Source organism: Psittacula echo (assembly GCF_963264785.1).
Source record: "Psittacula echo genome assembly, chromosome: 1".
NCBI classification, from domain to species: domain Eukaryota; kingdom Metazoa; phylum Chordata; class Aves; order Psittaciformes; family Psittacidae; genus Psittacula; species Psittacula echo.
Genome location: NC_137735.1, coordinates 56,041,528 through 56,056,814, shown reverse-complemented (window position 1 = coordinate 56,056,814; position 15,287 = coordinate 56,041,528). Strand labels below are relative to the sequence as shown.

The 15,287-nt window shown below is 39.9% G+C and overlaps 1 protein-coding gene across 1 annotated transcript in view; it reads right to left on the bottom strand.

The window, feature by feature from the left end:
* Positions 1-230: 230 nt before the first annotated feature.
* Positions 231-15,287, bottom strand: part of NPNT (nephronectin) — a gene marked incomplete at both ends in the record, with an annotated part of 44,363 nt that continues 29,306 nt past the window's right edge. The window contains 6 exons of the mRNA XM_080624181.1: positions 231-326; positions 1,346-1,602; positions 4,829-4,927; positions 5,311-5,406; positions 12,458-13,027; positions 14,809-14,931. Of these exons, the coding sequence (XP_080480307.1) occupies positions 231-326; positions 1,346-1,602; positions 4,829-4,927; positions 5,311-5,406; positions 12,458-13,027; positions 14,809-14,931 (1,241 nt within the window). The remainder of the gene's footprint in view (positions 327-1,345; positions 1,603-4,828; positions 4,928-5,310; positions 5,407-12,457; positions 13,028-14,808; positions 14,932-15,287) is intronic.

Genomic DNA, 15,287 nt, shown 5'->3' with positions numbered 1-15,287 from the left:
AAAATATGATTTAGGGGTAAGGATTAATAGAAACAACCAGCATGGGAATGGAGTTCCTGAATACTGGGAGATGCTCCTCCATGTTTTTCAGTGAGACTGCACTTAGCAGACCACTGTGAAGTTGTCAACTCTTCAACTTTTTCTTCTCTTTCATGCAGTTGTTTCAAAGCCTGGCAGGAATAGCATGAGAAGGGCTAGAGGAGAATGACTGTACTGGTCCATTGTCTTTGCTAATGATCTTCAGAGCAGCGTCCTCTCCTCAAGATCACATCATCTAGTCCAATATCCCCAATTCTTCCTTCCCCTTTCTCCCCTTTGAAGATAACCTGGGAAGAGAAATAGAACGATTTGAATGCAAAAATAAATTAAAATGAAAGAAGCTTTGGTCAAGATAAGTTTCAACAGTAAGGAAGCCCAGGCTATCAGAACTGACTCACACAAAAGCCCATTCATTTTGCTTAGAATTATGTCTGATTTTTCTGTTTCTTTGTTATTATTGCTAAGGTGAAGTTTTTAGAAAATTATCTGTGGCAATTACAGCTCTAATATAAATTTTGGAGCTAAACAGTGTGTGTGTGTTGTAGCCTGCTCCTACAGTGAACATTATGATGTGTGAGCTTTTTAGACCAGCTTATATATAACTCAGAGCAAACCAGGTCCTGAAGCACCCAAGTCCCTTCTTCAGATCTGAAATAGAAACTACTTTCAAAACTGAGCAGAGGTTGAAGAAAAATGCTAAGGTTTTGATTTTGGTTTATCACCCAGTGTTTCTAAGCTTTCCATGTATTAAAAGATTCTCCATGATATAAGAGACACACAAGAGACAGCTTCGTTTGATTGCTGCAGGTATACTAAAGAGCAAAAAATTGTGGGAGATGGCACATGTAACCTCCCAGCATTATCAAAATTGACATTTTCAGTATCTTTGCCCTGGTTTGGCCAGTTATGAATCCACAGGGAATGATTCTTCCTCTTTCATGGTGCTGCATTATTCATGATTGAATAATTCATGAAGCATTGTTCATGAGGAACCTTCGATCCAGGCCATTATCCTTAGACTGCTCTTTACTACATGGTGATTACCTTAACACCAACTTCATGAGGTAGATCAATACAGATAATTTGTCATTTCCTGTGTGTCTCCTGCTACAGGTGGGACATTTTTTTCTGCATAAAACTAATTTGAAAAAATGCATGACTCTTTTATGCTTCATGTGATTCCATTGGCTGGGATTAAAGGCTGAAATTGGATCCAGAAGACAAACAGTCAAGTGCTACACCCATCTTAGGCGTCTTCAGTGTCTCACGTAAAAAATCAAAAGGCAGCTCCCGTATTGGTACTCACACTCTTAATGCCTTGTCCTCGTAAAGTTATGTGTGTCTGTCTCCAGCCATGGCCACCATTCCTCCCCCAGACAGCTGGTCCGTGAGCACCGTTTTTCCTTACAAAGACTTGGAGGGTGCCAGAATGCAGCCCAGGCACTTTATGCCGGAATGACAGGCACAAGTCGCCGGTCTGAGCCATGTGGCCCAACGGCAGGATAAGACGCGCTACTCTTCCTTCTTTGCCTTTGGGGTCAGAGATGGTAAGGTACTGCCCTCCTGCAAAAGAAAAAGCAGTTAGCTGTGGTGGTTGGGGGGGTTTTAATGCTACTGTGTTGCAGGACCAAATGCACAAGAGTCACTAAAAAAAGCAAAACATTGAAAAAGGGCTCCACAAGGTCCAGTGAGCCTTAAACAGGCAGAGAGTTTATGGAACATGAACCAGAACTGATGCACCTGCCTCCTGCGGGGTAAGGCTTTTACAGCGCTGCTCTTCTGTTTACATTAGTATCAGGTTAGGTCTTGCCAATCTAATTTCTGTTTTACAAAGCAAGTAAAACCTCTTTTGAAAATGGAAATTTCATTTCTGACAACCACTTGGTGACTGCATGGTTTCAAACCCACAGTGACATTAAAGCTACTGTGTACTTTTATGCACGTTGTAAACTGCAGGTTTTTGCTATGGGACATATGAATGAGGCAGCCAGCATTAACAATACCATGTAATTGAGCTATGGTTCTGTCCCTTTCCTTGTTTTGGGAACTGTATTAACAAGTTAAGTCTCAAAGCATATCCATTTGCAAACACAGATAGCTTTTTTGTTTAACTATAATTTAAACTCCTAATCTGGAGTAGATACAGAAAGCTAGAAATAGTATTGATTTCCAAATGGCTGTTAACTTGATGCACTCCCTGAAGTCTTCTCTAACAGTAACTTGTCACTGAACTTCCACACTTAATTCAAAACCATATTATTATCTCTGATCACGTATGAAATAAAGGTGCCTTCATAAAAACACCTAGAACATGAACATGAAAATTAGAAGATCCTAGGTACGGCAACATCCAACAAACCTAAGGTTAATGAACTTAAGGTAAAGTTTGCAGTTAGGCTCTTTAGTTGAAACTAATGACATAGAAATCCTGGGAGGGCTGTAATAGTGTTGCCATACGCAGTCTTTATTATAGGATAGAAAAATATTTTTCATTTAAATTGTCACCCTGCCACTACTCAACCAGAGCTTTATGGTTTTGAAAACTTCTTTTTGAAAGCCACCTCACACCTCAGGTGTGATTTAATGACTCTGAACCAGGGCTTGTTGCACACTGAAAAGGAAAGCCAACCTTGTCTCCAGTCCCCTACTACTACATAGGGTTTTAAGTTCTTCAGTCTCCATGAGATTTAACAAAGCCAAGTATTACAGTGCTGTCTGAGCCCCCAGATCTGCACTTGGACATGAAGTGGGATCCATTTGCCCAAGGAGCTGTTACAGTTTTTGGTGGTGGGTTTTTTTTTGTGGGGATTTTTAATGCATTGGTTTTGCCTCGAGGTCACTAACTGCTAAAATAAGCATAATAGAGTTTAAATAACTGTACCTGTTTGTTGTAGATACAATTATACCACTACAAAACTACTGCCTTGACTCATTAACTGCATCTGTTTCAGATAGTTACAGTGACTGAATCCAATCAATGGGAAACAGATTTAGGTAAGCACAAAGCCAATGTATGCCTGCAGGAAAAGGTCCCCTCACATCAGCATTTTCTGCATGCAAGATAAGCTTGTAAGGCTTCATTCAGCATGGCACCTTTCAAAATGCAGATTCTGATAAACCAATAAATAGCAAACTTTGAAAGGTGAAAGCAAACACTCGGGAGCAAGCTGTGAAAATAAATCCTTGCAACAAGGTATTGCAGACAGGAGGGTGTGGGTGGGTGACTTCAAGGGACTAGTTTTAACAGGTTATGTCAACAGCAGCAGAACATACACAGGAAACGAAAAGCCGGGATTGTCCCTGGCTGGGAAGCAGCACAGGAGGGGAAAAAAAAAAAAGGCTAAAAAAAAGCCAGTTAAAAATCATAGCTCTGGAACTTAATACGTATTAACAGCAACTTTTGAGCACAGGTAATGAAGATGCTTTGAGTGACTTTCTCAAAGTGGTTTTAAATCCATTTACCAAGAAGATGCTTGGATTATGTGTGATCTTTACAAATGCAAGCCTGCAAGCAGGAGCCAGCTGCCTGTTCTCTCATCTGCAGGAGGAAGGAGCTCTGCTCTCTGAGCCATTCCTGAGACTTTCTAGGTGTTGTAAGCAGCACAGGAGACACTAGAGCATGCCTGTGGTGGGGAGGGGGCCTGCCCAGTCAGTGAAGACAGCACGTCCACTTAGCCAGCTAAACAGCCTGGAAAAGGTGCCAGGTCACCTGCTGCGGTGGCAAATGACTGTGCCATCAATGGCACTGTAAAGCAGACATCTGTGATGAGGTGGTGCGTAAGGAAATGGCTCTCAGTGCCCTCACCCTCCCTCAACTTAACCTGTAATGTTTTACCGCCTGACAGCACGTTTCCTTCCGAAGTCCACCATCCCCTCGCATAATGTAAGCATTGTGCACTTCAAAGGCTGCTCTTCTGGGTATGAAGTAATCCCATCATTATGGGGAGCCAGAGATGTGTGTCTAATCCCCAGCACTGTGGGGCAAGCTCTGCTGGGGGGAGGGTTCACAGGCAGGGACAACCAACCTCTCAGTGCCATACAGTAATATCAGCAGGGGACAAAGTACAACCAACTTCCAGCAGTGCAGATGTGCAGTTCTGCTGGGCTACAGTGGCAGAGGTGAGCAATTACAAGTGCTTTGGCTTCACCTATATTGCAAGTGGCAAGTACGCACTCCCTCTGATATTCATTGCAAGGTCCCTTTTTTACCATCCCAAACATACCCAATCTCTGCATGTGAGCACCTAACTTGTCTTCATTCCAGTTACTCAACAGTTTTCCTATATACATGTTGCTGTAACTTGGAGTAGAATTCAATAAAATCAAACTGCAAGGTTAAAGCAGAACATTATATTTGGCAGCAGAACAGAGACTATTCCCAGCACATTCTGTGATTTTGTTAGTAATATGGAAATAATTATGTTTGTGTGGTGGTTTGAAAAATAAGCTTTGTTTCACCGTAAATAAAAGTTGTTCTCTAGTCCACATTTTTTGTTCTTTTTTATTCTTTTAAGACAGATAACCTCTTATTGAGTACATTTTCTACTCCTTCAGAGGCATTCCTATTGTGAAGATACCAGGTATGATAAAAGTGTAAATTCTCAATTGCTCTTTCATGTTGGGAATCCTCAGTTCTGATTTTCACACACAGAAGAGGTGAGAGTGTGAAATATGTCCTAGAATTAAAGGGAACAGAAGCTGTGTGAACTCATCATAATGCGAGAACTGTCACCAGCCCAAGCCTGGGCGGTTCTTCACTACAGGATGTGATTGTACAAAGGTATCTTACCTGTCGCATCTCTCACTGGCTCCCAGTGCAAATCATCCTCTTTATCTCTGATCCATCCACACAGTCCGCTGTCAAAATTACAGCTGTGTAGCAGCACACCTAGGCACAACAGAGAAATGGGTCAAAAACACCCTAAAAACCCCCAAAATGCAGTGATTTGGATAATTTTGCTTGGGGAACTACAGCAATATCACTTGTGGCTGACACCAGCAACTAAGAATAAAAATTAAATGCAGCAGAAGAAAAACTAAAACAATAAAAAGGATGCTAGTGTTGTTATTAACAATTCACACTATTTTTGTGCTAAATCTGTTAGGAAATAAAACTACAAGGTTCATGTATGTGGTGGGTTTTTTCTTTTTATTAAAGCATAGTTTAAACAAGCGGCATAAGACATAGGAGTCCTGTAAAAACATATAAACCCCCAAGAAATCTCAACAAATCCTAAACCCTAGGCCCTGAACACAAGACATGATCTTTACCTGGGTCATCGTTTGCTTCAAATTCATCGGCAGTAATCCCTCTTTCAATTTCAAGTATTTCAAACAGATTATTGCTCACTCCAGGCTGGCGTGGAACTGTGAGAAAAGTAGGTTTTCAGAAATGAATGAGATAAAGGAGGTTAGTAACCTACTGCCTTATCTTCAATAAAAAACAGCAGAGCAGCTCTGGGCATTGTGCTTCTCTTGGAGAAGTCAATATATTTAATTATATTTGACATGAAGATTCATAAACTTTCTGCCTATGTGATTTATGATTTATATTCTAACATTTACCTGGGCACTGTAAAAGGTAATTTCAAATCGGCTAAAGGCTTTTCAAATGAGAGCTCCTTTTTAACCGGGGAAAAAAGAAAAAGAAAGGAAAAAGCTTTAACCTTGAAGCACACTATTCCCCTCCAAATGCTCTTTTAAATATAGTGATTTCTCAATAAAATAAAGCCATACTAAAGGCCTTATTCAAACGTTCAGAGCCACTCACCTTCCACAGATGTTTACAGGAGAATCTCAACAAAAGGTTTGTAATTGGAGGGGCCCACATGTACACCACTGAAGGTACACCCATCTAGCTGCAAAGAATTAGAGCTCCCTAAATCCCGGTCAGGATTGCACCAAGAGCTGAGGAGGAGGGGCTCTAGTGGAAGCTGGAATTCAACTGTAATCATACTTTGTGCTTTCCAGTACAGCCTCTTCAGCTGCTGTTCTCAGCTTCTAGGAGAAGGAACCTCTCCATGGTTAACAGGCCCAGCATTCAGCAGCGAGGACAGCTTGAAATCTAAGAGGTCTTTCTGGGAACAATAGCTGCCAAAGTCAGGTGGTTACAAAGACTTCCACTTACTTCTGAAGACCCTGTATCAGGCTACGTCTCCAGAAACAACAAATCGATGTCATGCCTGATGGACAGCTGTCAACTAGAGATAAACAGCACTGGATGGAGCTGTCTTGGAAATTCCTCTTTTAGAGGCAGGTCTGGTGCATAATTAACAACCGTAGTAATTCAGGCATGTCCTTAGATGTTACAAACACCTCTGGCACCTAGAGTATTTGTAAGTGACATATATATTAAAAACTTGACACATTTTCCATTTGCATTGCTAAACTAAGTCTCTTCATGTCTTTATAGGCTCCTTAGGCAAGCGAGAACAAGAATTGAGATGATTTACAATTCCAAGCTGAAATAAAAGACTTGTTTTCAGGAAATCAGATCAAAGGTAAGAAGGAACTTCTTTTGCACCAGGAGAACATGAAATAGCACCACTGCAAGAGCTCTTCTACAGGTAGGAGACAGAGGGAAACAAAAAATAAGAATTGAGGACCTTCTTGCTTTCTGGAATTAGGACAAAATGAGCAGCCTGATAAAGAGGTTGACCAAATGCTAATGTATTTTAAAAGCAATACTACAGGCTACAGAGCTTGGATGGAAATTTTGTAGAATTAAATAAATAAAATGCTTGAAGTCTGTAGGAAACCGATTAACACCTTCATATTACAGTAATTTTAAGAATCAGTACATCTCCTTTTTTAATCCTTTGTGGATTTTGGATTATGTCTGTTTGCAGTCTAGGATATTAATGCTCACACAGCCTCAAGGACTTCCGGCTGGCTTGGGCAGTAATGGCCTGTTAATTGCTCGCAATCGTATTTTTTGCTGCTTTGTTTAATGTGATTTTTTTTTTTTTTTTTTTTTTTTGCTTAAATGATTAGAATTTTGAAACCAACGTGAAGAAGCCTTACAGGTGTGCAGTACATTCATGCACAAATGCTATCTTCATTTCTAATGCACTGCTATTTTAGACATCTGTGCACACACACAAGCATTCTCCAAACGGAAGTTGATATATTTGCCTATAATTAAAGCTCCACAAATTTCTTTAAAACTTTTCCCTAAATTCCTCCCCAAACACTGTTGTTATGAACTTCTAGAAGAACGTGTTGCAAAGCTTTAAAGTGGTCACTTCAGTGCTCAGACCCAATTAAAGGAATGTGCACTCGATACGAAACAAGAATTACCATGAGAGATGCAGGACTCTAAATACAACTCATGTGGACACTTCTTTTTTGCTGCAATAACTAATATGTTGAGTGGCGATCGTGGGAGAGAGTATTTGGCTCATTTATTTTCTGCAAGCTTTCCAAGCCCTTTCTGTGTACTTTATATAGCATATCAGTGTATTTTTCACTTAACTTCAATGGTTTGATAAAGCTTGTTAAATATAAACTTGGCCTCTTTTTCTTGGAGAATTTTATAAGCTTTGAGTGAGCCAATACATCAACACTACCATATTCTCAAAGTTCATGAGCTAAGTTCTTCACAGACACATGAATGTGGGGGGAGAACATTTAATAACTGCATAAGACTGCTTTCTTCTCAGTTTCTTAATCCTTTGGGAAAACAGTAGGACTTTCTTGTTTCATTTCCTTGCTAATTGCTCAGTTTGGGGGTATAAGAGACAGTGTGTACAAGCCAGGTTATTTGTAAATGCAGAATAAGCACTGTTTTGGTGTTACAAACCCAGACCAAAATGTGCAGCACAGCTTCATGTTAGTAATAATTATTACCAATTAACTATTAAGAATGCAGTGTTCTGCCTTACAACAATCACTGTGTTCTTATGCAATTCCATTCCACCCAAGAATCATGACCAAGCTTCCCATTTGTTAAAAACCAAAAAAAAGGACAAAGATTTCTGAATAGTTACCATTGAAAGTTGTTAAATTTCACTTCCCCCAAAAAAACCCACAAGTGATGAGATGTCACACAGAACTAGCAGAAAATAGCTAAAAGGAAGGGTAGTCCAGAGGTCAGTCAGACTTGGTAAACAAGAATACGTCCTGTGTTCCTCCAGGGAAGACACTGAGATATGCTGGGCTAAAAAGAAGGGCAACAGAGTTACACTTCACCCGTTTTATCTGGACACCCGCAGTGTCCAGGATATGTTGCCTAAAACTCCACAGCCTCTAATTCTGCAGTGGGAATTATTTCAGGAAGGGCTTTTGTGGACTGACTCACCCTTTACAGTACCATTTGCACATAAGGGGAGAGATGTGCTAGTGTGTGACCACTCTGCAGTCCAATTTAGCATTTCTCAGGCAGTTACAAGGCTGATTACCTTTACCTAAACGAAACATCTTATGACTTATCTTTCCAGAAGATTTTCTGAAAAGTAACCTGTGTGCTTTTCTATGAGCAGCTATTCAGGAGGTGCAAAAGTGCCGAGTTCCAAGGTAACACAGCTAAAATAAGTACTCTACAGAAGCTTGAGTATCAGATCTAGGTGCAAGATTGACAGAAGGTGTCATTTGCATGACTCCTAGATCCTATGGTTTAGGTCCAGATTACAAACAGGAACAAAGTATCTATCATCTTAAATGTCTAAATATTAAGACAAATACATTTTATTTGATGCATTATTTATTTCATAAATGTCTTCTTTAATAGAAGACAAATAAAATACTATTGTAAAATCATGCTACTCTAATGGTATCAAGGAATAAAACCTCTTCACATTCTTTGCTTTTAGCATTTCCCTTTTTTTCAACAGGTTCAAGAATCACGTAACTGCATTTACTGTACTAAGGACTTTTCAGTTACTGAAAGGGGATCAGAAAGAATCAAGTTTTAATCCAATCTTTAATTTTTTAATAGCTGTTATGATAAAAGTCTCCTAATTCCAATCTTTTCAGCTCCTTCTTAGCTTTTAGGAGCTAAGAAGGAAAGCTGCCAAACAATGATAAGGGGTTTTGTTCTTGGTCTGCTGATATCTCATATTATGCTTTAAGTTTATGCTTTTCCATCTTCTCACACAAATCCTGATGGCAGCAGAAATTCATAGTCTTATTGAGCAGTTTGTTCTATTTGTTAGAGACTTTACCCATCTGAGTAACCAGGAAAGATTCTTCTGTACCTCACTGGAGTTTCTGTCAGCCCTGAAATAGTTAAATATTAAGCTATTGCTGCATTCCTCCCTCATTGCCATTCCCCCCATATCCATATCAGGAGAAGATTATCCTTGGTGCCAGATTCCACTGTCTGCATCTGACTAAGTGGTTCAAAGGCCAAGTGTAGGAATTCAATTTTCAAAAATACCCATTTTTTTGTTCTCTAAAAAGGAGCTCCCTAAAGTCACTGCAGCTTCATTAGAAAAGGGGTAAAGCATCTAAAGAAAAGCAACAACCCAGTAGCTTTCAAAAACTGCAAAGGCATTTAGATAACATCAGCATTATTATAATTTGTGCTCTCTGCAGCCACTGAACAGACCAATTTCACTGGTCCTCAACTGATTTCAGCTGAGCAGCACATTCAAGAGTGCTCTGAAATGAATGCTTAGGACAAGTCTACTTAGCGTGTGGGACTGCAGGTCAGATAACAATGGAGAAAATAAAGAGTCACCAAGGGTAAGCTCAGAAAAAGGTTAAATAATGAAAACTTAAGATTTGAGAGATTTGATGTGGATCAATCCTAGACCACCAAGTATGTTTGCAGGATTTGGTTTACTGTGCTAGTACACCTGTGCTAGTGCACAGCACACCAACAACCCCTTTGCCATGGATTGCCTAACAGAAGTACTACCTATTCAGATCACTACACAATGCAGCATTTACTGTCCTGCTGCTTTATCAAAGTCTAAGTGTTTAGAGCCTGAGGGAGAAAAAAAGGAAGGAAGAAGTCCATGCATTGTAAGATAACCTGGTTTAAAACCACAACTTCAAATACTGAGGTCCTCAGCAGACACTAAGACCTGGAAGGTCAGAATCGCTGGTGGTTGCTGGCTACAGTACCCTCTGTGCTGGGTTTTGCCCATCCTTATGTGATAAAATGCTACTGTTTGTGATACAACAATTCTGTATCTCTGGGACACAACAGCCCTTGGCAACATGAGGAAGCAGCCATAATTCTTCTGAATATTGTACAAAACTGAAGTCCTACTTCTCTTCCCCACAAACTTCTACAGTAACAGGATTCAGTAGGTGAATTAATACCTTACTCTACAAGCAATGCTTTCCTTGACACGGTAGCACATTCTTCTGGAACAGAACTGGTTTGCACCCAGCTATAGGTTTCACATCCTAAACAAAGGATTTTATGCACTCACTATATAAATGCCTCCGGAGGGCAAGAAGGTGGGAGGGGACTAAGTGACTACCTAGATGATACTTTCAAAGTGGACAGAAGTTAAAAGAGGGGGAAAAAAGAGTGGAAATGAGAGAATAAGAGATAAAAGAGAGAGGAGGAAAGGCATCAGCTTCATTAAGGATCACATTACTAGCATCATGCAAACTCCTATAATCTAGAGCACAAGTGGAGTATGCCTTTAGTCACACGGTTATGTCATGCACATGTGTGTATCAAGTATATCTTTAGCAGGGAATAGCAAAAATAATATGGGATTAATGACACGTATCTATTGACTTGATCTGAGGAGCTGTCTGTCCCTTTATTACCTACTGAGGTCCGTAACAGTTGTTGGAGCTTGACCTGATGAAATCCTGCTGTATTGTGCATGAAAGCTTTGAAGCTATATATCACCAGCCTCAAAGGGTGGCAGCTGACCTAATTAAATAGTTGCTAAACACTTTGCAAAGATTATTTTTTGCCATGTTTGTTATATGTACCATAATGTAAGCTTACAGTCAGAAACCAAACTTAAAACACTTCCACCTTCCTACTTCCCAAACCGCCATATCTGAAACATACGTACTGAAAGCATTAACTTCAAAATCTAGCCTCTAGGGACAATCCAGAAAGACTAATTGTACATGATAAGCTTTATACAGGGGATTGTTATAACGCCACGAAAATAGCTTAAAACTATCCCTCTGATTAAGAATTCAAGATAACACTTGCAACATGAGACACCTGGGAAGTGTAACGCTAGAGTCTAGAATAATTGCCACAGAATGACTGGTTCCCATTACATTGAGTTTTAGGAGTCTTTACTATATTTGTTTTTAGAATCTTTCATAAAAATGTTTTTATACTTCTAACTGAATAGAGATTGTTTAAAAAATAACCTTGAAAAAACCAAAAGCACACTCCTATGAGTAGTACCAGGATTTATTTTCCCAAATTCTACATCAGCTTTTGTCTCTATTTTAAATTTACTGAACTGTCTGCAATAGATTGTCAACAGGGAAAACAAACCATTTCTCACAAGGAACAAAAAATCTCCCTGTGTAATAACATATGAGAACATAGCCCAAGAAGTTACTGCACAGGCACAGATGCCAAAACAACCGGAAAACACTCCCACATTGCTTGTACACCTGCTCTGAGACAGCAAACTTTTCCTCCTACTACATCGCTTCAGCAGCTTTATTGTACTACAAGCTGAAGGAGAAGGACTGATCCAACCACCCTCCCTGGCTCTAAAATTAGATGCAGAAATCGGGTGTTGAGTATTTCTTGGCAGATATGTGTAACTCCTGCATATGCCAGTAATGTCTTCTGTGGTATGCACTGAAGCTGGTGTAGAAATGGTGCTGCTGATTTCAGAGAAGCTCTTAAAATGATATGTGTTCATGCTATGAAAAGCTTTACTATCTTCAGCTTTTCATGTATCTGTTTTCATAGCTGCGGTCTATAAAATTAGCCTCTGCTATTTTTATACAATTTTCCCATTGCCTAGTCATAAACATCCAAACCTATTTGAATTTATACACTACAGGTGATATAACAGTCTTTAGGTAATCAGACATGCTCCTACTTCTTACCATTCTTAAAGGTATGGAAATATGCCAAGAGTGACTCCCAGCTCCCTGAATTTTAATCCATTTACCATTTATGAGTTATGTTGCATTTCAATACTCTTCAGTAAGATGTCTTTAATTTCTCCAAAACTTGTGTCTGCAGGCATAATCAGGTTAACTGCTTATACAAGACAATATACACACAAATAATCACAGGAAGAAAAGAAAAATTAAAGTTTTGGTTGAACTGATTCAGAACTTTCTCCCCACATTTTTGGTAGGTAATGAAATCATTTGTGCAGCTTTACCTTATGACCATTTTCAGTTTCATGTCTTTGTTCTCACTGATAAAGTGTTCCAAAAACCTCAAACAGTATATGCATGCTTTCACCTCACTGCATCTACAATTCTGATAAATGGAAGGATATGTAAAATTACTTACTGAACACATCTCCTCGGGGTTTCTGAGGATCTACTTGGATCCTGTTGTCATCTGTAATTCCTTGGGAAGATGTAGTTTCAATGGGAATGTGTGAAGGCTCTTCAGTTGTTAGCAGGGGAGTTGTTTGTGGTGGTAGTGTAGGTCTTAATGTTGTAGGTTGAGGTGGTGTTGGAGGTGGAGGCCTTGTCACTGGCCTTGTTGTCACCGGCACATACCTAGTGGTTGGCCTTGCTGTCAGTCGAGTTGTTGGCCTGGGTGTAGGTCGAGTCGTTGGCCTGGGTGTAGGTCGAGTCGTTGGCCTGGGTGTAGGTCGAGTCGTTGGCCTGGGTGTAGGTCGAGTCGTTGGCCTGGGTGTAGGTCGAGTTGTTGGCCTGGGCGTAGGTTGAGTCGTTGGTCTGATCACTGGTCTTTCTGTAACAACAGCAGACACATATGGTGGTCTGAGGGGTTGCCTTGTGCCTCCAACATCAGGAATCCTATTGGTTATACCATTGTCTCCCTTAGGGAGTGTGCTGCTTCCCTTGAATATATGATATGGGTCAAGTGGTTCAATCATAACATTAGGAATAACTGCAAAAAGAATCAAAATGGGACCAAAATGGACATCTGAGTCTCTCGCTTTGGAAACTTAGCAATATGTTTCATTATGACACAAGAGTCTTTGCTGAAATAATTTTTCTTCTTCTGAATGTTTCCACTACTTAGAAACATACTTTGGCATCACCACTGCTGAATTATCACATCTGTTTAGAAAGCACTTCTCATTACACCAGTTTAGGATGATTTAGAATGGCTGAAAGCCATTCCCATGTCCTCCCAAGCATCAGCTCTCTGCAAGTGTTGGCAAAACTTACCCAGAAGCACTGTTAGTAAAAACGCATGGACAGGAAGATGTGTGTTAGGCAGCCCTCTACACTGGACAAGTTTGTACTCAGGAGCAGAGGCAAGTTTAGTAAGACTCCAGTGTTACAACTACTTTAGTCACGGATGGGCATATAGCTTTGGCTTAAGAAAGTTATCTTTCAGACCTTCTCCCTTCTTCTAAACTTTTCTCCTTGTCAGTAAGCATTAATCATTTTACAGAGATTAAACCTAAGCCAATAGCCTTCATTTAGCTCCTTCCCTTTGCCAAACACCAGGAAACTAAGTAAACGGCACTTTTTCAACCTCCGTGAAGTACACGTGAACTGAACACAACCTACACAGCAGTGACAGTGCCTAAAGTACCATCTCACCAGAGTTTTATAAAGAAAGGACAACAAATTTTAACTTGGTTTCACAAGAACAGTTTCTGCAGACATGAAACACAAGAACATCTGTTTTGTTATTTATCATTTTCTATTTGTTTATAAGCCTTTATACCTCACTGGAGATCTTAAAAGCCTCATTAAGAACTCCAGTCACATATTTTGTGTACAAATGTTTCAAGTATAACCCACAGCTAAAATGAAGAAATACTGTTTGTGAACAATTAGTTGTTTGATGATAGCAGGTTAAAAGGTTTTCTCTCTGGCCACCTGTTTATTACCGTTCTTTTGAATACCCTGCAGTTTTTACATTATGGTACATTAAAATATAAAATGCACCTTGAAACTGCATCCAGTAACACATGTGAAGTGTCTCCACATACAATTGCAAGCACTCAGGTTGGGAAAAATCACCTTAGGCAGAACACATCACCATAACACAGCTACAGCTGAAAGAAACAAGTCCACAGTCGTACTGCTCCTCAAAGAGATCAGTGAGTCACCAAAGATCAAAACCCTGGTATGAACCCAGGGTTCTCAAAAAGATTAAGCAGATATCATAGAGCTGCACAGTCTGGAGGGATGTCAGATGTGGGGGAGCTCCAATGGCCTACTCTGTACAAAAAGGGTGGTTGCTTCTCCCAGGAGAAAAGTGAGGAAGGGAATTTTTCAACAGGGAATTTGTCGAGAGAAATCCTCCCTCTTGGCTCTGCTCACATCTGGGGAGCAATGGGGGTGTGGATGGGGTGAGCAGCTGAAATGGGCCAGTTGCAGAGTGCACCTAACAACAGAGGATGAGTAATACGCACTGTTTGACCAGACCTACCCTGTTTACCCAGTTGCTCTCATCCTGAAGCAATATCTAGAATCCAGCTGTGAATAGGGAGAGGTGAATTTCCTTCTAATTATGAAAATGACTCAGGGAAAGGTATTTTTAACATGGGAAGTTAAGATTCAGAAAACCCTGACTACATTCCCTGGCCCCTTATTAAGCATTAAGAATAGTTAAGAGAAACTGAGCCTGATAGTGCTGTATCTCAAGAATTACAACATAGGACACATTTACTCTCAGAATTCCTTTCTTTTCAAAGGAGCATTACGTACGTATGCAGTCTGTTCCATTGTCTCTGTACCCTTCTTTACACTTGCATTTGTAGGATCCTGGGATATTGTAACATCGTGAAAAACTGCCACATTGATGGAGGCCAAGAGAACATTCATCTATATCTGCAATGGAAAGTTACATAAAAAATCATCTACATCAAAGAAACTTGACTTTCCCCTGCAAAACCACAGACAGTAGTATGGTCATTAGGAAAATATTATTACTTTTGAAAAGTTTAATAAAACTGAATTGCCAGCGGGAAAAAGAAGATAGTCACAAATCAATGTGGTGATACAATTGTGAGGGTAAAAGGGACTACTGTGCAACTCTGGTATTGCTCAGCTTATATCTTAGCATCAGTTTCAGTTATGTGGGTAGATTGCAGTTGAGATCATGAAGATCACAATTTTAATAAACACATCTACAGCTGACACAAGAAAAACTGAGCATAGGAATTTGTATGTTCTTAATCACACAG